Below are 24,561 nucleotides of genomic sequence, written 5' to 3'. Positions count from 1 at the left end.
CAGACTTCTCAACAGAAACACTTGAGGCCAAAAGGGAATGGCAAGAAATATTCAAAGTAATGCAGAACAAGAACCTACAACCAAGACTACTTTATCCAGCAAGGCTATCATTTAAAATTGAAGGAGAAATAAAAAGCTTCCCAGACAAAAAAAAACCTCAAGGAATTCATTACAACCAAACCAATGCTGCAGGAAATGTTTAGGGGCCTATTGTAAACAGATCAAAGTGGGAAAAGAACATAGCAAAAGAGGAATACAGCTTTAAAGAATAAAATGGCAATAAACAACTACATATCAATAATAACCTTAAATGTAAATGGATTAAATGATCCAATCAAAAGACATAGGGTAGCTGAATGGATAAGAAAACAGGACCCATACATATGCTGTCTACAAGAGACACACCTTAAAACAAAAGATGCACATAGACTGAAGGTAAAAGGATGGAAAAAAAATATTCATGAAAATGAAAATGAAAAAAAAGATGGGATAGCAATACTTATATCAGACAAAATGGACTTTAAAACAAAGGATATAGTAAGAGATAAAGAAGGCCACTACAGAATGATAAAGGGAGCAATCCAAAAGGAAGATATAACTATTATAAATATCTACGCACCTAATATAGGAGCACCTAAATATATAAAGGGCAAGAGAGATTTGATCGTGGTCACTTCTATCTATTACAGAGCATAAGTGGAGAAAAATTTTAACAATGTGGTAAATCCTCCCTAAGGGTTTTTGAAAAACCCCATAAGGTATGCTGGAAGGCCCAGGCCTACATGCCACATCATGAACAACAAAATCCTATGAACCAAAATTCTACTCTACAACACATGGTCCAAGTTCAGTTCCCTGGTAAATGGTCCATTAGCTGATAGTAGATCACTCATGCCCTTTCCCACAAAGCTTGCCAAGTGAATCTTCATAGGCAATAGATGAGAAGGGATATCCTTCAGGTGTGAGATTCTTGGGGTTCAACCTGGTCCTCTGTGACCTTGGGGCAAAATAATCAATCTCTCTGTGCCTCAGTTTTGTCATCTGTGAAATGGGGGATAACAAAGAGAACTTACAGTATTGTTGTGAAGGAGAAACGGGTTACTACCTGTGAAGTATTTAGGATAGTGCCCAGTATGTGTGGTATTCAATAAATACTAGCTATTATGATTATTAGACTTGGGAACAGGACATTAAAGGTAGATGATTTTCTCAGATATTGACACTGAAGAGCCTGGGTAAAGAAGGGGACCAGGACTACTGGAGATCTACTACTTTAGAAATTCTAATTCCCTGAATCACATTTCCACTAGAGCCTCAAATCTGATCAAACTCAGGACCAAGGAAGAGGTATATGACCTTACACAGTAGTGCCCTATACCGTGACAATAATCATCGGACAGAAGAAAACTGGCAAATTCTTATCAATACCTTTGGGTAAGAACATCAGCTTGCCCAAAGGAAAGCGGACCAGAATTCTATCATGACAAGGCTTCCCATCTGCTTAAACCATGAACTTTACAGGATAATGGTTCATAACCAGGGGCTCGGTACCCACATTCCCTCGGATTGCCAGTGTGTGTCCTCTTCTATCCGTAGCAGTTCCTCACAGTCTTCTGCTCTATCCTGTGGAGAGAACACAAGGGTCTGCAGATAGCCATCAACAGTCAACAGTCAAACCCTGCCCGGCCCATGTTCACGGCAGTACTACTCACAATAGCCAAAAAGTGGAAACAACTCAAGTGTCCATCAGTGAATGAAACAATAAACAAAATGTGGTCTACACATACAATGGCGAGTCATTCAGCCTTAAAAAGGGAATCCTGACACATGCTACACTGTGGATGAATGAATCTTCAGGACACTGTTCTAGGTGAATAAGTCATAAAAAGACATACTTTATGATTTCACTTTTATGAGGTACTGAGAACAGTCAAATTTACAAAGATAGAAAGGGGAATGGTAATTGCCAGAGGCTAGGGAAGAGGAATGAATGAGAAGGTAGTGTTTAAGGGGTACAGCGTTTCAGTTTGACAAGATGAAAAGCATTCTGGAGATGGAGGGTGATGATGATAGAACAACAGCATGAAGGTACTTAACATCGCTGAACTTAACACTTCCCAAGTGGCCAGGATGGCAAGCTTCACATCATATTTATTTGACCATGATTAAAAATAAAATTTTAAAAAAGAAAACCTGGCCTGGGACCACAATACCTGTTAACTTACTGTCAGAAATTTAAAACTTAATTCTTTATTGTCCCCTTAGCACTGCCTGATGTCCACAAATTCTTCTGCTGGGCTTGTCTGTCAGTCATATGAGAACATGCATTCTAGCATTTGTGAGAGGAGAAGGGTGTGTGTGGTTGGGGAAAAAATATATACATAGAATACTCCACCATAGAAAATGCCTCAAATGACATCTGGTAGGTTTCATGTGTGCGACATCCAGATTTCACCGAAATGCATCCCCCTACCCATTATTGTCCCAAAGAAGCACTGGTGGGAGTACTGGGAAGGTGTGTCCCACCGCTGGAACTCCCACATGCTTCCTTCCACTTCCGTCTCTAACACAGACAAATGCTGCTTTCATTTGGCCAACAGCCAGAACAGAAGCTACCCTGGATGAGTGTACCTTTCCCTGGCAAGGAAGGGAAACAGCAGAAAAAGGACTGTTTTCTGCTTCAAGGTTCTGACACATTGTTAACTAACTGAGGCCTGGTCAATTCTTCTTCCAAAGAGAATTCCTAATGTCAGTTTCTGGCTTGTAAAATACTCAGATATTTTCTATATTGGTTATACTTTTAGTGCATAATAAAGTCAACATAAGTTATTGCGCTGCAGTATCCAAATGATAGTGAAATTCCCAGGAGAAAATACACTATCAGACAAGACCATGAAGGCATGTTCTTATCTCTTCTTGTTGGGCTTCGACTACAGATACATGGGTATCTCCTAACTTTTACATAACAAAAAGTAGCCAACAATATGAAACATCAGTTTTTCTTTCAGTATGCAAAATAGGTTTCCTGGGTTTCTTCTGCTGTTAGACAATTACATAATTGATCCTCATTATTTGTGGATTTGATGTTTATAAAACTGTCTACTCAATAAAATTCATTTGTAACCCCAGAATCAATGTGTGTGGTGCTATCACAGTCATTCACAGACATGCACAGAACCGTGAAAAATCGGAGTTCCCAAAAGCACAGCCCCAGCTGCCAACGAACAGGGCAACACCTTGCCTCGTTTCAGGTCTCACAATGTAAACAAGTGTCCTTTTCAGAGTCTATTTAGTGCCACATTTTCATATTTTCATGCTTTTTGGGGTAATTTCACTTCTTAAATGTCCCCATGCATGGTGCATGGTGCTAAAGTGCGATCTCACTTTCCTAAGCATGTGAAAGTTGTGATGTCCCTTACAGAGAAAATGTGTTAGACAAGCTTCATTTAGGCACGTTAGTCATGGGGTCTGCAAGGTCAATGTTCATAAATCAATTATACATATTAAATAAGGTGTCTCTAGATAAAAACGCACATAAATACAATAAAATATATAAAGCACACTAAGCAAGGTTGTGTATTGACCATTTGACACAGAACCTAACCTATATTTACCCTTTGGAGCAATGACTCAGTATTGAAGAAGTCAGTGTTTGAGGTGACTTTATAGGATAGAACTACTGTGAACAAGGAGGATCAACTGTCATTACAAAAACACAAGATGCTAACTCAGGGAAGGAGAGAGAACAGGATTACATAGAACCCAGGACTCCTGATCCTCAAGGCTGAGTGGCCAGCACACTCCCACAGGCTTTGAAAGTGAGGCAACTCCAGGCAGAAAGAGGTCTGCTTTTCCAATGTATGGCTTTTCACTGCAGATTTAGGTTTTATTTTGTTATGAGCTTTCTTTTCTCAACCTTCCAAAAGAGAGCTCTTGCAGGGCTGACACCTAGGAGACACGGGCAGAGCAGATTTCTACCCGGTTTGCTCCTCTAGACTCTTCCCACAGGGTCCATTCAGCAGAGCAGCTCTCTCCACAAAGCCCTTCACTTCCTAAAAGGTCCAAATCTAGGGAAATGTGCTTTTCTGAAACAATATGCCTTATTTTACTAATTGCTTTGTTTTCCCTTCAGGGTTTCCACCTTTAGATTCTCAACATAAGATGATCTCTTCATAAAATAAAGCCAAAAGCCCAATTTCCGTATTTTGTGACAGGCCTCTCCCAGAGCCGACGGACGGCAGCCACCTTTAGGACAGACAGCTGTGGGATCACTGGCCTCAGAGTAACGGCACTAGACCTGCACTGCAGGAGAATGGCTGTTTGCAGAACAGAACGGTGCGTGTGCGCGCACACGCGTGTCTGTGCAGGAGGATGGCTGCTGGGTGCGAAGCTGGGGTGGGAGGGACTCCTGCCGTAATCAGAGTTAGAAATGGGAACGCTGAACTGAAGCAGTGTCGATGGAGGTAGAGGGCAGGAACGAGGCAGGGCTGGGAGGTGTTTTTCAAAACAAGAACTGATGGATTAATGATGGATTAGATATAAAGAGTTAAGGATCTCTGTGTTTTATCATTCTATAGTCATACCTCATTTCATCGCACTTCATTTTAAGCTGTGCAGAGATTTTTTTTTTTTTTTACAAATTGAAGGTCAGCCCTTCCATCGGCAAAAAGATTATAACTCACCAAAGATTCAAATGATGGTTAGCATTTTTCAGCAATAAAGTATTTTTAAATTGAAGTATGTACATTTAAAAAAATGCTATTGCACACTTAATAGACTACAGTATAGTGTAAACATGCTTTTATATGCACTGGAAAACCAAAAATTTCATGTGACTCACTTTATTGCAGTATTTGCTTTATTGCGGTGGCTGGATCCAAACCCACAATATCTCTGAGGTGTGCCTGCATATAACTTTTTCAAATCATCTTTGTTTCTGCAAATGTAAGTCCTAGGTCAGGTTCCTTATCAGAAAGATCTTTTGAGAGTACAAAGACATCTTGAACACACCAGGGTATGTGCATACAGGGTAAAGTTCAGCAATCTTCCTCCCAGTCTTTGGGAAGCAAGCCCAGAGACACTGACTTAGACAGATTCCAGCCAGCACAACACCATTCTCCAGAAATGAGGATGAGCGCCTGTAGACCCCATGCTTGGCTTTCCCATATTAACGCAGAGACCGCCACCTCTCAGAAGTCACAGCAAATTTGAACTTGACCAAACAAATCCTCCTCACACTCTTTGGTACTACCACCTGAGTCAGAGAGACCGGAAGAAACCTACCGAGGCCCCTACTCACACCTTAACATGGAACCTTAGCCACCTGCTCCAGGTAAAAGGCTGGCTCTCCCTACCTTCTTCTTGCTGCTACCTGATGAAGCTCACCTGACAGCTTAGGGACCTCGCCCAGTCTTCCCACACCTCACTATGAATACAGTGGTTTGGCACTAAGTGTCTTCAGAGTGATCTTTCCAAAAAGGAAAGAAATTCATTTCCTGATCCTGAAAGCCTCCATGTTTCTCTTTATACTGTGGATATATTCCAGAGAAAAGCATTTATCTAGAATCCACTGAAGAGAATATGAAACTTGACTAGGTTAGCTTTTACGGAATGGTGACGGCAGCTTGACATTTGCTACCTGACACGACACACTGAGCAGTGGAGCGCTGAGTAATTTCTGAAGACGAGACAATCATGCACATAGGCCGACAAATGGAGAGGTGTGTCTGGGACAAAGTGGCTCCTAATTGTCAGAAAACAAACATGCTGAGCTTAGAGAAGATGTTATAAAGGCCTGAGGAAGGTGGCCATTAACTGACATTTAAGGTGATGATTGCTAACCTTGACCAAACAGAGGTTAAAAAAAAAAAATTAGTTGACTCTCAACTTGCCTTAATGTAGTTTATAAATTCTGAATGGAGAACATCTGTTCCATGGGTAAACTGGCTTCTTTCTTCTCCAGAATTGTCATTGTCACTCACAAGGGAAGGCTCTGGTTGAAATTCCTGATCAAATTTCCCTATTAGGAAAATATAGAGACAGGTAGAAAGCATGATTTCATCACAGATGAACAAAGCACAGATTACCCTGAAATGTAAAATCTAATTATTTCAATCTTCTCTCTTACCTCTTAAGGAGGTATATGAATGGCCCAAGTTTTCTTTTCCCTGAATGATGTAAGGGAAAGATAGAAGAAAGGAGAGAAAAAAAGGAAAAGAAACAGAAAGCTCCATGGCTTAGTTCCTTGTAAAAGAAAGAAAATTTTGTCTTACTTTTTTAGGGCACAGAGAAAAAAAAGGTTTAAGAGAGCATTTGTGTTCTCAGTAATGTGTGATAAGTAATTGTTTAAAATGCAAAATTTCTGAGCCTCATGGAGATAGAAAAAAGTGGCTACGAGGGGGAGGCCAATGGAGTACCAACGTCTTCTCTCTGATCTGAAGACTAAAAAGAACCAAGAAGGACCACACTAAAGACTCCTGGCCGGCAGAACACTCATTTCTACAACAGAAGGAAAAAACTCACTCCTAACAAGTCATACAATTATTTTACTTTAAAAATCTGCCTAACACCCTATATTCTTATACTATATAACATAATAAAACTTATCTAAATTAATAAAGTGGCAGTTATATTTGTGCATAAAGTATACAGTTATATTTTTGGAACCATATATAAACCGTTCCAATCATGATCTCAAATCAACATAAATGCTAAATTTAGGTGCTCAACTTAAAAACCTAAATGTAGGAAGTGAAAGCAAACACTAAAGCTTGAGTTAGTTTAAATGGCTCTCCTATCACTAAGGAGAGTATATTCAAACTATTAGGGACGTGAACTGCAGTTTAATTTAATTCTAAACTATTCATTCATCATGAAATAGTCTCTCACAGATTAGTAGAACACTAAATTTTAATATTTTCTTTAAAAATCACTGAATGGAGAGAAGCAGTAAAAAATACTGCCATAATGTAACCAAATGAGGGCTTCTCACCAAGCTATGAAATAAAATACTAGGATTTTGAAGGTATGCAAGACATAGAATGCTTAGTGATCATTTGGCATTATTAAAGAACCACAGAATTTTAAAGCTACAGAAGCTGTTAGAGATTCCCTAATCTCATCATCTAATCATTTATAGGTGAGAGAATTAAGGTCAATTGACTTGTCTAAAGTCAAACTGGAGGATACAACTCAACTGCATTGCCCACCCTCATGCCTTGTTAGTTGTGGTTGTGCAACCAAGTCCAGCTTGTAAGTGACGAGTGGACGGGTGCTCCTCCTAGCCCAGTCATAGAAACTTTCTGTGAGGAAACCTGCACGTTCTTCCCCTTCTGCCTTGAAACAGAAGGACTCAGAAACTATGGAAGTCTTGTGTTAAAGTGAAAAGTCACAGCATGAAAAAAGCTTAGGTCCCTGAATCACCACTTGGATTGCAGTTGCTGTCAATCATCAACTCCCCTTTGAACTTAATTTGGATTGGTTAAACCAATGAGATTTGGGGGTTTTATGTGTTACAATAGCTAGATAATAGCTGTGCTAAATAATATTTCTACGTATCAATATTTTCTTTCCAATAATGGGTTTAAAGAACCTTGTATAAATCTTCAGAATGAGAACAGCCTCTTTATTTACTATCTGCATGATCACTGGCAAATTACTTAAACTCCTGAGCCTCGGTTTCTTCTTCAAAATTGAGACAGAGTATCCACCTCAGAGTTTTGAACTTTCAATGAGATCACCTTCACAGATGAGCACAGTACCTGGTGCATAGGAAATGCTCAACAAACATTAACTATTTTTATTGCCCCAGTTGTTCATATTGTAAACATAGCATTTGAAACTTAAACACAGCATTTCTCCCCATTTTTCATTCTCTGACCTTTTACTGGACTAACATGATGGCACGAATCCTCCTTGATGACCTGTTCTTCTTCCATGATATTTGACATTGGGACATTGAGGCTAACAGCATCTTCATCAGAAGGCTAAAAAGAAACAAGGAGCACGTCATTCAAGGGATAAGTGTTATCAATGTAGATTAATAAGAGAATGCTATGTGAATAAAAAAAAGAAGATTGTGATTCTCAGAAGCATAATATTGAGTATAAGGCACCAGGTTCAAAGGACAACTCCACTTACATAAGCTCAAAAATGGGCAAAACTAATCCATGGTGTTTGAAGTCAGGATACTGGTTGCTCTTGGGTTTGGGGGTGGGTACATGAGTGGGGCTTTCTGGGGTGCTGGCAAAGTCTTATTTCTTAACTGGGAGCTGATAATATAGTTCACTTGTCAAAATTCATCAAGCTAACACTCATATATTTCTCTCTACATGTTTGAAGCTGAAATGTCAGGTGTCTGACAATACTTCTAACCTAAGAGCCACAGTCGGTACCAAGGACGGAGTAACACGTGACAGGGCAAGAATACTTGCAAATACACTATCACAGTAGTCCTAAGTTGAACCAACTGATTTGATAAGGATATTTCTGTGAGATCTGATGACACTAATTTACCAAAACTAAGGTTTCATGTAACTTGTCACAGAAAGCACAGAGTCCACCTCTGTGACAATGTCACATTTACAGTACATGCTTTGTAAATTTGGCTTCAGCTCATTTCCCTGTTTCGGGATGAGGATGTTGCATTAAATATATAAAAGTGCTAAATGACCACAGAACTTAAACAGAACATGTTATGTACAATTTTCAGAGTAACGCCCTCTCTGGGGGTCTTTTCTCCCACATCAGTTGATGACGTTTATTCAGAAAATCTATATGAGCCTGTCACAAGTGAAATATGGAACCTCATTTATCTTCCTATGTCTCTGCTTCAGGGATGTTATTTAGTGAAACGCTTTTCAAATCACGGGAATCAGGAATGTCCACAGAACTCGTGTCAGCTGCTTCTGGCTTGCCCCTCAATTCCCGAGACTGACTTGCAGAGTACAGTGTCTGTTTATTTTTGGACAAAAGCACAAATTGTTTAAAACTGGCAGAAAACAAATGTGCCTTTTCTTCATTAAACAGATGTTCAATGAGCACCTAATTTTTTGACTTGTTCGTCTTGAGAAAAATGTGTTTAACTGCTTGGTGATAAATGCTGAATTGATCAGATAATGGCAACAGCAAGAACGAAGCAGGTGTGATCTCTGAACCCCACAATGAGTGGGGAAGATAACTCACCACAGGTAACGTACTGCCAAACATGGTGAAAACAGAAAACAGCACTGGTTACTTCAGAAACTATCATTCTAAAAAACAAATCTCTCGAAGGTGTCCCAGGTAAAGAGGCTACAATGTGAGGTTCGTGCATTTTACCCTGTTGAATGTCATCTTCTCTCCAGTCCTTCCTTCCACCCTCCCCCTGTCTTAAAAACTCACAGAATTCCAAAGACATGCATCTAGTTAAAAGGGAGAAATTAAACTCTTGGCCTCCTCCTTTAGAACGATATTAGCATCCTACTTAAACTAAGTGAGAACAAAAGGACAATGAAGTTCTTTGTGTGATGTTTCATTAATAAGCTTAATTATCCTTAGAAGACACAGATAAAGGAGAAAGCAGAGTCGATTTTAATTTAAGAGAAAATAAGCTTAGGGTGAGTAATTTCTGAAACAATGAGGCATTTCAGGGGACTTACGAATTTTAATAAAGCTAGGGAGTTGATTAAATACAACTTATAAAGCAATTGAAGTGCTGAGCGTTTTCTCCCCCAGAGAACCACACTAAACCACTCCTGTGGCCATATGCATGTCATTTTCTTTTACTGACATGGCCCTTTTTTCTGCCTACTAACTCTTCTTTTTTGAAGTATTCTATTAGAAACATTTTTAGATATTCTAGTTTTTTTTAATACCCTGCTTTATAAAGCATTTTTTTTAAATAAATTCAAATACCTTAACAATATTTTAAACTTCAAACATCTGAAGAGAACTGGAAATAGGCATTTTTTCTAGAGTCACACAAAATACAAATGTAGATTCCTTAGATGGGATAATTGACCTATTAATTATGTCTTCAAAAAGGATTATAATGTTTCAAACTCTACAAAACTCAAGTTAAGTTCCCTCAACAAGGAAAGACCCGATGAGACATCATCCCTTACTCCACCTGTCCCTGTTAGCTCCCCAGGTCAAGAAGCCCCATTTAATTGTATATTAGTGAAGAAATTGGGGGAACCTAACAGACTATGACTGAAATAACGAATGTGCTAAATAAGCTATTTTATACCCACGTTAGGAAGATCTAGTGTGGGAGGACTCTGCTTATAACTAAACAGCGTTTTACCCAATGGTCTGAAAAGAGTTCCAGGAAACAAATACTGCTGTAAATATTATGAGTACTCATAAACGCATTTTCTTGGGGTAAACTGCTAAAATGAAATGTACATTCAATTCCTGAATATTTATGCATGCATATAACAATGTGTTCCTAAATTACTCTGTCACTTAAAAACAAGCCTTTTATTTAAAAAAAAAAAATGACTCGTGGATATTTGCATTATCAGTTAGTAACTTCATAATACTTATTAAGCATTCAAAAATATTCCACATAATGTGTGGGGAGGGGGAGATGGAAGAAGGGAAAGAGAAAGCAACCCTACGCCTGAGACAGTTACAAAATATTAAAGATGCAGAAAAAGATAACAACAGCTAATATTTATATAACACTTGGAGGCTTTCAAATTGCTTTCACAAGCATTATCACATATTCCTATGCAGAAAGTTAATGCCTTTTACCAGAAAAGAGTTCAGTAAGTGCAGCGGATCTGTCTAGCAGCAGAGAAAGGAATAAAAAAGTCATGAATGGATTACCTCTGTGGCAGACAATCGCTTGTCTCCATTATCACTCCCAACGCCTGAATCAGAATCCTTCTTGCTGGGAGAGAGGCCATCAATATGGAATTCATTTAGAAAAAAAATTAAAAATCACAAAGTTCACAAGATAATCAATTTATAGGCAAATAATGAGTCTGCTATACAAATTTTTATTATTACCATAAGGCAACAAATCAGCTCAGTATTGAAGGGTGTTCAGACAAAGGCCTAATGAAAACCAGATACTCATATTGTCTAAACAGAGTACAAATGAATTCTTTGTGTTCAAGGTTTCGTAGATTTACTCTTTAACCAAGTGGCCTGTTTTTTTGAAACTAAACAATTTTCTTATTTTACTAATTCCAGCAGATAAAAAAGCAACAACTATCTACTTATTTTTACATCTTATGTCTTAAATGTTGGTAATCTTGAATAATTCTGTAAACTTTAATCCAGAAACTAAATAGATTTGATGGTATGTTTTAAAAAAATAACGAATATATATTTTAAACATTATATAACTGTTAGATTCTTTTTTTTAGTAAAACATTAAGAAAAGATTTCTGCAGTGAAGACTTCTCAAAATCAATCTGTGTTCTATAAGTGTGTTCGGGGTGGAAATTTTGTTCACCGAAAATTCGAAGCCCTATTTATGCCAATGAAAGACCGAGGATATGTGAAAGGATTCCAACACTTCCATTCTAAACAGGAAATGGCAAAACTATGCATACTGCATTTTGAAAAGAGAATTAAAAAAATAAAACCTGTGGTTTTTCTTAACAATGTTCCCGAGGCATATTAAAAAATGAATTAACTAAAAAAAGGCATGCCTGAGCTTGATAGTTTTAATTAATAAGTAAAAAAACCTATGTTTACATTATAGATCAGGGGTCCCCAAACTTTTTATACAGGGGGCCAGTTCACTGTCCCTCAGACTGTTGGAGGGCCAGACTATAAAAAAAGCTATAAACAAATCCCTATGCACACTGCACATATCTTATTTTAAAGTAAAAAAACAAAACGGGAACAAATACAATATTTAAAATAAAGAACGAGTAAATTTAAATCAACAAACTGACCAGTATTTCAATGGGAACTATGCTCCTCTCACTGACCACCAATGAAAGAGGTGCCCCTTCCGGAAGTGCGGTGGGGGCCGGATAAATGGCTTCAGGGGGCCGCATGTGGCCCGCGGGCCGTAGTTTGGGGACCCCTGTTATAGATCTTATTTTTAAGGATATATGTATATACACACACACATATATATATATATGAGCATGCACATACACACGTAGCACTCAAGAAAGACAGGTTTTTGATTAGGAGAGAGTAGATAAGATTTGAGAGATGCCAACATGTTATCAACAGTATCAATTTTCTCTTTCCTATTATAAAAGTTTCTGAAACTGAGCTATAAATATGTGTCGGTTGAGTGAAGCAAATGAATTTTGGAGGTAGTTACCTGAAATACCTTGGCCTATTAGAAAAATTATTAACAGGGGCTCAGAGCCAGGGCAGGGTCACTCACCTGTCCTCCACGTGCTGGTGTGACTGTGGCCTCTCCATCGTGTGGAGATAAAGGGAGTCAGTCGCCTTGATCTGACAGGCTTGTATGCTCAGATATTTGAATATGTGCACTTTGCCCTTTGTGCAAATCTATGGGGAAATTAATAATACATATGTATTTTTTAATGGCAAGACAAAATATAAACACTAGACAGCTGACTGTATATTTTAATTTTGCATTTTCATTTTAAGTAACACTTCAACGATGCACACCAAATTTGAGCTCTACAGAACATACACAAATTTAGGCAGTCATTTCCTCCAAATCCCACTTGGAATAGAAAACCACACTCAAGCAATTTCTAGTTTTCCTTGCATTAAAATGCAAAGTCCTAACAGAAATGTGTTTAAGTATAAGTAGTGTAAGAAATATAAAAGCCAGGTAAATAACCTGGCAACATTCCAATTCTGGAAGCATATATACTTCATTTCTCCTCATAATTTAATATTTGAACTGGAATCTTGTCTCTAAACCAATAATCACATTCCAAAGTGCTTCAGCTCTAGTTCCCATCTAAGGTTACAGTAACATATTTACTCTTTTCACTCCATGAAAAAGTTTCAAATGTGTACACAAATAATAAAATAATCACACATATTTAGAGGATTGCAGTGATGGAAACAGTGAGCCTAATACTGGTATATGGACTAGAGGTAGCAGAAGACAACTTACTGTGGCCAGATGCACCCAGGGTTTCATCTGCTTAGAGACTGTGACTGTTTAGGAGCATGTCTAACGCAATATTAAATCACCAGAATCTCAACACACCAGTTCGGCCCAGAACTGCCAGAGCACTACTGAGAGCATATCCCGCATAGCTTTGCCAGACCCTCACCTGTGCAGGAGGCGATTGCAAAGGGTTATTTTCAAGTAGTAATACTTGCAGCTGCTTCATCTCTCTAAAACAAATGGGAATCACGAGCACTTTATTGCAGGAAAAATCAAACTTTACCAAGGGAAGATCTACTAGTTCTAAAGGAATAGAAAAAAGAAGAAGGGGAAAAAAAACTCAGAAAGCAACAAAATTGAACGGCCACACAACATTCAACAATTTAATTTTTGCTTATCGGAACAGATATCATTTAGCATAATTATCAATAAAAGCAAGTTGTGCATTACAAATATTCAGTATATGAATAGGTATATTATTTTACCAAAGGGAGGGGAAATCTTTCACAGGGAGCCCAATACTTCTAAATTCCTGTTCGTTCTGGTAAGAACTAGAAATACTTGATATTTACAATTGTTTAAAAATGCTTCCCCCCTCCCAGCAAACGATCACATAAGCCACACCATACAGAACATGTTTTAACTTCAAAATGTTATCAAGAAGTACTTGATAGTATATGAATAATACGCCAATTACAAAACAGCTTTATGCATTTAATGTATCTGGCTGGCATGACCTCAGAACTAATTATAAGAAATCTGTTTGTGGTTTTATAACTGCACTTTTTAAAGATTCAGAATTTTGCAATGAGCCCCGTAATCCTGATCTGACAGGCTTTATTCCACTGTTTTTGAGAAGTCTTCTATAGCTCCACAAATAAGACAGAACATTATATTTAGCTTAGAGGCTCCACCCAGCCTCATAATAAACACTCAGTCATTTCAAGCATTCCAACCGACACTGGCAGCTGCAAGAAACAAGTCAAGTACATTCCCACACAGCAAAGAGGCTGAAACATGCAACACTTGTAGGGGGACAGGGGACAAACGACCAAGATCTCTGTTTGAGAGGCTCCGGAGGGCTCGCTTCAAAATGGGCCTCAGCACATCTGTTACGGGACCTGATAAGGGTTGAAACATGGTGCTTTCAAGTACTCAAGGATTCCAAAGAGGAGGAAGGGCAGAACTATAAAAAGACGAGGACCCAAAGGCAGTGCCCTGGAGTAAGAATTCGCACTATTCCTACTCCCAACCTATACTGCCATGGGTTTTCATTTTATTCAGCTATACTACCTTCAGGTTGCATCAGCAGTCACCTAGCAACCAGTATCTCTTCTCCGGAATTCAACTCACTCTCTCTCTCATAATGCAGCAAACTACTTTGTGTTAAAGAAAGAAGCCACAGAGCTGAAATGCTAGAAGGCAGGCAGAACATGGAACTCAGCAGGTCCCAAATTCAGGTCCAGGAGAGATGACTGGGGTAGAGAAACTCAGGAAGTGTATTTTTTTTAATTTCCGTTAGTTCACTGCTCCAAGCCAGCTGTCCTGGCCAATGGCAGGGCAAGTGATTTGCCTGAGCACACATCAGTCTTGGTTATGGCCTTAGGAAAGGGCGCTGGGAAGCGGAGGTGCAGAAGGGAGGGAGGAAGTCAATCTGGAAAACAGCCTGGAATTATGAGAGTCAAAAAAAAGAGGGAGGGGAGTAAGACCCCTTTTTATTTCACAGTTACTTTCTGAAACAGGTAAGAATTAGGAAGGGGGATGAGGTTATATGTAAAAAAAAAAAGTATCTCCTTGCTGTAACCTCTCGTAATATTAATTTTCCTCTGTAATGATTAACTTTATTTATGTTAGGGTAAGAAATCAGTGGAAAATTTTAACCGACTCTGGCTCCTCAGAAATTCTTTGCCACTTAAACGGAAGTATTTTTAAAGCAAACCTAGAGGGCTGAATTCCTGGAAGACCCAGCAGGAGGGGGAGGGGAAGCCACTTACAAGTAAATAAAAGTAGGAAGGCAATGACCATATTAATTTAGGAGAACTAGAACCTGACAGTTTTCACAGCAAGAAAATAAGAACTTCAGCCCAGAAAAGGTCAAAAGAAACAAAGCAGAAAAAGAAAGAGAAAATAAAAAGGATGTCATTTCTCTCTCTATTATAAAGAGGGGCAATGAATGGTCATGCTCTGTCCATCTGGTCCTGGAAAGAACAAAACGCAGTTGCCTCATTGCAGCTACTGTAGTAAAATTGTTGTGGGCGATGAGGCCACAAACATTTCTCCCTCCTCAAGCTGAAAGTATGAGGAGGGGTCCTCAGGAGGAAAAGCAGGAAGTAGGTAAATACGGAAAGTCTTTCATCTCAGGGCCTGAAAGCATTATCAAGGCTCTTCTGTCCATAGAGTTCTCCAGAGGGAAGCAAAACAGAACCTTGATATTCAGCAAATTATTTTTTTAAAAAGATTTTTCAGTACTCTGATGTTTTAGCTTTGAGCGGATTTTCAAATACTGAATCTGAGTAAACACAATTATGGAAAGTATACAAATTCGTAACTGGTAGTTTTAGGGAAAGGAACGCTGTGAAGGTGAGAGTGAGGAGTGGTGAGAGGAACTCAAGTCTTGATTTCTGGAGATGCACTTTCCACACATTTCTAAACTATTACAACTGTAATAGTTACAGGCAACTGTAAAACACTTAAATTTTTCTTTTGAAAAGAAGAATACAATGATTTGTGATGATTTCTCAGTGATTAACATGAAAGCCTAAATTTAAATGAACGTTTTCTTCCATGCTATGGAAGGTTGCATGCTTATAAGTTTGCTGTTCGTACAAACTGCACTTGCTTAAATGAAGAAAAACAACTCCAAACATTCATATATGTATTGCACAATGACAAAATGAAAAATCAGTATTTTTATACCAAGTCATCTCAAGTAATAAAGTAATAAATATTTATATTGAGATAGTTTCCAATTCTACTACTTCTTTTTTTTAAGAGAGAGAGAGACGGAAGGAGGGAAGAGAGAGATAAAGCATCAACTCATAGCTGTGGCACTTCAGTTGTTCACTGACTGCTTTCTCATACCTGCCTTAACAGGGGGCTCCAGCTGAGCCAGTGACCCCTTGCTCAAGCCAGCGACCATGGGCTCAAACCAGAGACCTTGGGCTTCAGGCGAGCAACCTTGGGCTTCAAGCCAGCGACCTTTAGGCTCAAGCCAGGAACCATAGGGTCATCTCTATGATCCCACGCTCAAGCCAGAAACCTTGTGCTCAAGCTGGTGAGCCCATGCTCAAACCGGATGAGCCCGCGCTCAAGCTGGTGACCTCAGGATTTTGAACCTGGGTCCTCTGCGTCCCAGTCTGATGCTCTGTCCACTGTGCCACCGCGTGGTCAGGCCCAACTCTACTTCTTTAAAATGCTAGTCAGCGTGAGAAAGATGAGGATGGCAAACATTTAAACCTTCCATCTATAAAACACATTACATTTCATAAAGTTCTTCCCCTTTCATGAGCACTATTTTCTTGCCTCAAATAATGAAGCATTTCAAGACAAGACCAAGAAGCAGAAGAGAATAAAATTCAAGCAGCTGTCATGTAGCAGCATTAGTATCAGATTAATCAAATGCTGTTTCCAAACACTGGGTGGGGCAGAAGTAGGCTTACAGTGGTTGGCTTGAAAAATAGTACAATAATTAATAAACAATACAAGAATAAACTGTTTCATGTACTCACACTGTAATCCTACTTTTGCCCCACCCTGTATACGTTTGTGCTCTGAGGTATAGCTTTCAATGTATGTTTGAAATAAGGTAAGCCCAGTGTGTCCTTAAATGAAAATGCTGGAAATCAATGTGATCTTGGAAAACCAGAGAATTCTGGAGAAAGCATTCAGTCTTCTACTGCTCATCAACTCATTCCTGGTTCCACTACCACCTACAAGGCTGACTGTCAGAGTTCTTAATGGTACAACATTTCTGAATAGATGTATCCTTTGACGTGAACTCCCACACAGCGTATCTGAAGCCCATCGCTGTCGGGACCGAGTCCGGCTCCACAGCAGGGCTGTCTGAGGGGCTCGGCACCGAGGTTTCGGAGCCATCGCTGCTGCCAGATCTTCGAAAAATTCACCCAAACTACCAGTGACCTTAGTCCCAATACCACTGCAGCGGGAGCAGTGCCCTCCTCTGAAGAACAGGTTTTAGACATGGGGGTTTTCAGCCAGGACTCCCAGATCCCTAAAACAAGAAACCCCAACAGGGAGATCTGCAGAACCAAGTGTGTCAGCTAAACTGTCGACATGATGTTCCAGAAGATCGCACATCCACACCAAAAGCAATTTGTGCTGTCTCCTGTTGTGAGCTGAATTGTGTGCCTCCAATTCACGTGTTGGAGCCCTATCCCCGGTACCTCAGAATGCAGGTGTATTTGGAGAGAGGGTCTTTAAAGGGGGAATGAAGTCAAAACGAGGTGATTACGGTAGACCCTAATCCAGTATGATTGGGGTTCTTCTAAGAGACTAGAACAGACACAGAGTAAGGATGATGTGAAGACACAGGGAGAAGACGCCTCTCTGTAAGTCAAGGAGAGGCCTCAGAAGAGACCAAACTGGCTAACACCTTAATCTCGGCTTCCAGCCTTCAGAGCTATGAAAAAATAAATTTCTGTTGTTTAAGCTACTCAGTCTATGGTACATTGTTATGGGAACCTGAACTCCCTCCCTCTCTCTCTCTCTCTCTCTCTCTCTCTCTCTCTCTCTCTCTCTCACACACACACACACACACACACACACACACACACACACACACACACACACAGCCTTATACAGGGGAATGTCTCATTGCTGTATTGCTGTGCCCCTTGACTAAAACTACAACTTGATTATAACTTTTCTGCATCGGATATGAGATTCAAATTATAATTAATATCCACAGGCATGCACTACACAAAAGCAAACAAAAATAATCAAAGTCTCTTGTTTTATTCAATTTTCACCCCCTTTCTTTTTTACCTTGTGGTAAAACCTTAAGGTAATTTCTTCGGACATTTAGTTCGCGTAGAGATTTCAATTGACCTATCTGCTGGGGCAAGGCTGTGATCTCGTTGCAGCTGACATCCTGTATCGAAAGCAAAGAGAGAAATAATAAATGCCTTTTTTTTTTTTTAAGAAAATTAAGCACTTTGTGTGAAATCCCCTTAGTTTAAATATGAGGACAACTACACAGGCAGACTTCGGTCTCCAGGGTCCAGACCAAGTAAGGCTCAGCACAGAGGAGAAAGGGCAGTGATTTACATTCTCTGGCGAGAGGAGAAAGGGAAAAGAGGACGCTGTGGCCTCCGGCAGCTACTTTGCCGCAGGCTAGCCTGCGTTTACGTGCTTCAACTTATTTTATTGTTGTCTGAAACTCATAAGGCAATATCACTTAGCCTAATTTTTACAGGTCACAAAAGTGTGGCTCAGAAAAGTTAAGTCATTTGTCCAAGGTTTTCAAGTGTCCGAGTTAACCTCTGGAACAAATGACCAGCCCCACCAGTCAGACCCTCTTCCACGGAACCTTGAGAGAGAAGAAAAGGCATCTGATGTCTTACCAAACGCTCCTGTGTTCCAGTGAAAAACGGTCAGTATCAACGCATTGTTTGGATGCACAATTTATTTCAAAATGGAGTTCTCCCCGGAGGGCTGGAAACCTTGAGCCTGAACGCTTTTACCTACATTATACAAACGCAAGTCTGTTGGGTGTGCAGGCTGTGTCTTCTTTGCTTTGAAGATTAATATTCTACTAACTATTGATTGGAACTACCTCTTGACACATGCAAAATGGAGGCATGACATTTTAAATCTTATATACCCATATTATCTCCTGTAACCTACTCTCCCTCTTGGCTCTGGTAGCTCTGTCCTGTTCTCCACTCCTCACCCTAGCCATTCCTTTAGTCTAGATCAGCAATTTTCAACTGCTATGCCACAAGAATTTTTATTCTTGCAATACCTGACGTTTTAGTCAAGGGCACTGACCTCTTCTCCCTTAGATTGTCAAATTAAAAAATGACAGCAGCCAACACAATAGCAGTGTGAATGAATCAAAATTATACTTTTTTTTATCAGATCAGCAAAAATTATATTTTTTGGTGTGCCACAAAATTTTAATTTTTTTCCTTCTTTTCCAAGTAAGAGGAGGGGAGATAGAGAGAGAGAGACTCCTGCATGTGCCTCAACTGGAATCCACCCGGCAATTCTCATCTACAGCAGATGCTCTGTCCATCTGGGGCCATGCTTGCAACAGCTACTTTAGCACCTGAGGCAGAGGCTCCATGGAGCCATCCTCAGCACTTGGAGCCAATGCGCTCTAATCAATTGAGCCATCACTGTGGGAGAGGAAGAGAGAGAGAGAGAAAGGGAAGCTGGGGTGGAGAAGCAGATGGTTGCTTCTCCTGTGTGCTCTAACTGGGAATCAAACCTGGGACATCCACACAATGGGCCAAAACTCTACCACTGAGCCAACCGGCAAGAGCCAGTGTACCACAGAATTTTAGTACTAGTTCATGTGTGTCATGAGGCGAAAAAGGTTGAAAATCGCTTGTCTAGACCAGAGTAATCTCTGCTAGACAGGATAATTGTCTCTGGATTGGCTTCCATGTTTCATTCTCAGATCCTTCCTTCCCAGAGTGAAAATTTACCAGTATAAATTTCACTATGTCATTCACCAGTTTAAACATTTGCAACAGCTCCTCGGGAACTATAGGACAAAGTCCCACACTCCACAGTGAGGCCCAGCTCTACACTTCAGGTCTGTGTATTTCTGCAACACCAACTCTCCCGTGCCCTCCCTGTGTCCCAGACTCGGCATATTGCCTGCAGTTCCTGAGTGTGTGAAGCTGTTTCTCTGCCCCAAACCTGCTCAGGTCCTGTCCCTGTCTGCTATGCCATTCTCAAGTAGTGTCTTTCTTATCCCACCTACTCATCTTTCAAGACATAATTCAATGGCCCTGGCCGGTTGGCTCAGTGCTAGAGCATCCACCCAGTGTGTGGATGTCCCGACTCGATTCCCGATCAGGGCACACAGGAGAAGCTCCCATCTTCTTCTCCACCCCTCACCCCTCTTGCTTCTCTCTCTCTCTCTCTCTCTCTTGCCCTCCTGCAGCTATGGCTTGATTAGAGTGAGTTAGCTCCCAGCACTGAAAATGGCTCCATGGCCTCCTCCTCAGACTAAGAAGAGAGCTCGGTTGCTGAGCAACAGGGCAAGTTCCAGATGAGCAGAGCATCACCCCCTAGTAGGCTTGCTGGGTGGATCCCTGTGGGGGCACATGCGGGAGTCTGTCTCTGCCTCCCCTCTTTTCACTGAATAATAAAAAAAAAAAAGACTTAATTCAAGCCTTGCCTCCTCCCGGAAACCTTTTTTGAGGCTTCTGCCACCTCTCCCACTCCAATGCCCAAAGAGAATTGACCACTTTTGCTTTGGGATCCTACATAAGCCTGTTACTATATCCATCTGCTCAAATGTTCCTTTTCTCCTAAAAGCCTGTGAGCTCCTGAAGGGAAGAGACCGAGTCTTATTCACTCCCTCTTGGTGACATGCAGAATGCCAGCTATAAGGTAAGGGAATCAATAAATGTTGGGTATAATTTCTAAGTCCACTGCTGTTGAGGCTCCATAGTGCTGCAGTTTATTCTGTCTCATAGATGGAACCACAGGATGCTCCAACATACTTGCTGAATCTCTTGCACCTACTTGATACTGTGGAATCACAAATATATTTGGGCTAGGAACGATCCCAATGAGCACAGTCCTTCCTCAGATCTCCGCTCATCACTGCTGAAGCTGCAACAACCCCCCACCTTTTCACACCCCCTTTTCGGAAGGTAGCAAAGGCTTGTTTCAGAAATCAGTTTCACATCACTCAGATGAGATGAACTCACCACTGACTGACTAATCCCTCTGAAACCCCGTGAATCCCCAGAACACAAGGGATTGCTGTGGTCAAACCTCATCGAAACATCTCAGGTGACCGCTAATCTGCCAAGTTTATGAAGATACTGAATGAATATCACCTGATAAGGAGGAATGATATCACTCCCACCAAAGGAAATGAAACTGCAATCCATAAAGGAGGAGGGCGCACAGTGCAATTAACCGGCCTATATGTTCTGTACTCAGTTGTCGAACAGGGCGGGGGGATTAGGAACACTAGTTGCTCAGTGCCATCACCTGCAAGCTGGCTGTTGCTGCCTCACTCCTGGCCCAGAGACATCACACAGAATTTTACGAAAAACAACCCTAGGCCTGACCTGTGGTGGCGCAGTGGATAACGCGTCGACCTGGAAATGCTGAGGTCGCCGGTTCGAAACCCTGGGCTTCCCTGGTCAAGGCACATATGGGAGTTGATGCTTCCAGCTCCTCCCCCCCTTCTCTCTGTCTCTCCTCTCTGTCTCTCTCTCTCTGTCTCTCTGTCTCTCCCTCTCCTCTCTAAAATGAATAAAAAAAATCCCTAGTCTTAAAAAAATAAAATAAAATAAAGAAAAAACAAGCACATTTGCAGAGACCTAAGAGTCTAAAGAAGTAATTAGAGAACTAGAAGGTCCAGAGATCTGTTCAGTCACTGAGCCCCTCATTGAGTCAGTAAATCACTCCGCCGTTCTGAACATACTTCCAAATATGAGAAATGAGAAGTGAAATGCCTTCTCTGCTCAATTCCTGGGATCTGCTCAGTCATAGAAGTCAACAACCCAGCCCTGCAATGGAAGCTTGACCTTTCTTTGCCTTAACTACGTTGCAAATAAGCAAAAGGTATCATTCCATTCCATCTTTTAAAAGCCCTCACACAAATGGTTCACACATAAGCCCTAGAAATGTATGAAATTAAATTACTCTATTGGACTCACAAAATTACACTGGTGATGTGGGGGGGGGGGGGGCTGTTGTGGGGGAAGAATTAGTGGGAATTACTTTCCATCTCCAGAGGGAATTTATGTAGTTGACAACTAAAATATATTTTCAGAAGTCTGTGAGAGGCACCATGACAAAGACCCTTCTGTAGTTCAGGGGAATCACAGATATTCAATGTGAAACTAACGATTTAAAGAAGTTTCAAGGTCACAATTTTTAAAAACATCCTTCTCTTAAAAAAATAAGGAGAGGGAAGAGAAAAGCAAAAAGAGATATATTTAGGTAGCCTACTCACACAGTGAAATCTCATGGTATTTTCATCCCATTTTTTTCCTGTGCACTACAGTCACTATTACCCTCTGGTTAGCAATAATTTAGGGTGTTCTGTTTCTCTAAATATAAGGTAATGTTCCCAACATATATTTCTAACATAATGGCTTTATCAAAGAAGATCAATTCCCCTCAGTTATATATATTTTTATATTTTTTAGATTTTTTTTTAATTTATTCATTTTTATTAGAGGGGGGGGGAGAGAGAGAGAGAGAACAGGGGGAGGAGCAGGAAACATCAACTCCCATATGTGCCTTGACCAGACAAGCCCAGGGTTTTGAACCGGCGACCTCAGCATTCCAGGTCGACGCTTTATCCACTGTGCCACCACAGGTCAGGCCCCTCAGTTATATTTAAAGAGTTATTTATCAGTAGGGAAAATGGTAACCAATTTACCTTTTCTTTTTCTAAAGAACTTCACATAATGATAAAAGTAAATTTTTCCTACTGACTTATACGACAAGACATACGTAAACAATGAGAAACACGAAGTCCAATTGTCTATTCAAATTTTGAAGGGTAGCCAGTTAAAGTCAAATTATTTTAATAACACTCTGCACCACTGTCACTCACTTTCTGTTCGGCCAAAATTACAAGAAAAAAATGCCCAAGCACATCTAGTACACAAGTGAGATGAAGACTTGCCACTGTTGTATAATCAACAGTATAGAAAACCGATCAAAACTCTATTCCCGGGGGGGTGGGAGGAGGGAAGGAGGGAGAGGGGGAGGGGGAGGGGTACAGAGAGAACTGGATGGAGGGTGGCGGAGGACGATCTCTCTTCAGGTGATGGGTATGCAACAGAACTAAATGACAAGATAACCTGGAAATGTTTTCTTTGAATGTATGTACCCTGATTTATTGATGTCACCCCATTAAAATAAAAATTTATTTTAAAAAAAAATTGGTAAATGATGGGTGGAAATATTCAGCCATTTCAAAAATGAACATATTCCATGTGAAAATTTATTTATTCTTGTTCAATTTACATTGTGCTGCCATGGAACTAATGCAGTGGTTGAAAGAGTTTTTCAATCACTAATGATTTTTGGACAAGTGAGAAATCGAGATTGAATGTTGATCCTCTAGCTGCAGCACTTGCCGTAAAATTCAATATGAAGGATATTTCTTGTTCAGATATTTCCAATATACTGTTATAAGATGAGACATTGACAAAAAATACTTATTCAATTGAAAAGTACTCATTTAGATAATATTATCTAAATAAGTGCTTTATTCTTACAATTATTATTAAAAATTCATAGGCATGTAAGCAAAATTACAATACAGATTACAAATGTTTTTGTTATGCATTTATCATATTATAGTATATTATTGTTGCAATGAATAAAATGTTTCTTTGGTTTAAAAAAAACAAAACTCTATTCCCTCCCAGCTACTGAACTTGACAAATTTAAGAGGTTATGGATTTCATTACCAAAATAAAAACCCTTAGGTAATTATGTTTTGATTGGCTGGGGAATGAGTAGGAGGCAAGAGGATAATAGTCTAGGTGCTTGGGGATAAGATATTTCTCTTTATTAAATGTAAAAGCAATATTCCTACAAGGGCCTGGTTCTCTAAGAGATGGCTGTCCATAGTCAGCCCAAAATAAGATAGGGTGTCTTTTGTTGTTGTTTTTAGTTCATTAAAGAAAATAAGATTTAGGAAGAATTAAAAAAAAAAAAAAACACTAATGCCTTACACTTCTGAAATTAAATAAAATTTAGCAAGCTATGAATTTCAGATTCAGTGGCTTCTTAGAACAGTCAAATGAACTCCTCTGAATTAGCCATTAGCCCTAAGCTATGTCTTAGACAAAGGCAATTATTCCAAGCTTCAGTAAAATCAGATTATCATACATTTAGTGTTACAATCTTAAAATTATATGGGTAGACCATTTATAATCATAACATAAATATTTACTATTTTATTATTTTTCACAGAGAAATAAATCTAATTATACAATAACATAAATATTCAAACTTAGGTGTTTTGTTATTTTTATGGACCAGTCTGTTCAAATATGTTATTTGGATAAAAAACAAAATAGAGAAGTTTATGACTTACATTTATTTTCCACTGGTTTAAAAATCATCACACTTCTAGGTAAAAACATTTAATCGGAACCTTTCTAGGTAATAAAGAAAGTCTCTAGAAGTGTGAGTGCATACTGAAGATTAATACACTTTTGGTAACTAAATGCTAGTTGCTAACTTCCCTTCAGAATGCAAAAATGACTAGGATTTAAAATATGAGAGAACCTAGCGTGCGGAGGACCCAGGTTCGATTCCCGGCCAGG

The 24,561-nt window shown here is 39.7% G+C and overlaps 1 protein-coding gene across 4 annotated transcripts in view; it reads right to left on the bottom strand.

Annotated features, from left to right (window-relative positions):
- LRCH1 (leucine rich repeats and calponin homology domain containing 1) overlaps window positions 1-24,561 on the bottom strand; it is a 216,840-nt gene that overhangs the window by 53,110 nt on the left and 139,169 nt on the right. For all 4 annotated transcript variants that reach the window (XM_066380987.1, XM_066380990.1, XM_066380988.1 and 1 more), the window contains exons 4-10: window positions 18,056-18,161; window positions 13,218-13,354; window positions 12,344-12,471; window positions 10,813-10,876; window positions 7,880-7,985; window positions 5,892-6,019; window positions 1,556-1,623 (exon numbers count right to left, since the gene is read on the bottom strand). In XM_066380987.1, coding sequence (XP_066237084.1) covers window positions 1,556-1,623; window positions 5,892-6,019; window positions 7,880-7,985; window positions 10,813-10,876; window positions 12,344-12,471; window positions 13,218-13,354; window positions 18,056-18,161 — 737 coding nt within the window. The remainder of the gene's footprint in view (window positions 1-1,555; window positions 1,624-5,891; window positions 6,020-7,879; window positions 7,986-10,812; window positions 10,877-12,343; window positions 12,472-13,217; window positions 13,355-18,055; window positions 18,162-24,561) is intronic.

Source organism: Saccopteryx leptura, chromosome 4 (genome assembly GCF_036850995.1).
Source record: "Saccopteryx leptura isolate mSacLep1 chromosome 4, mSacLep1_pri_phased_curated, whole genome shotgun sequence".
In the NCBI taxonomy this organism is placed as follows: Eukaryota; Metazoa; Chordata; class Mammalia; order Chiroptera; family Emballonuridae; genus Saccopteryx; species Saccopteryx leptura.
Note: the sequence above shows the minus strand (reverse complement) of the source record. Positions and strands in the feature narration are given on the sequence as shown.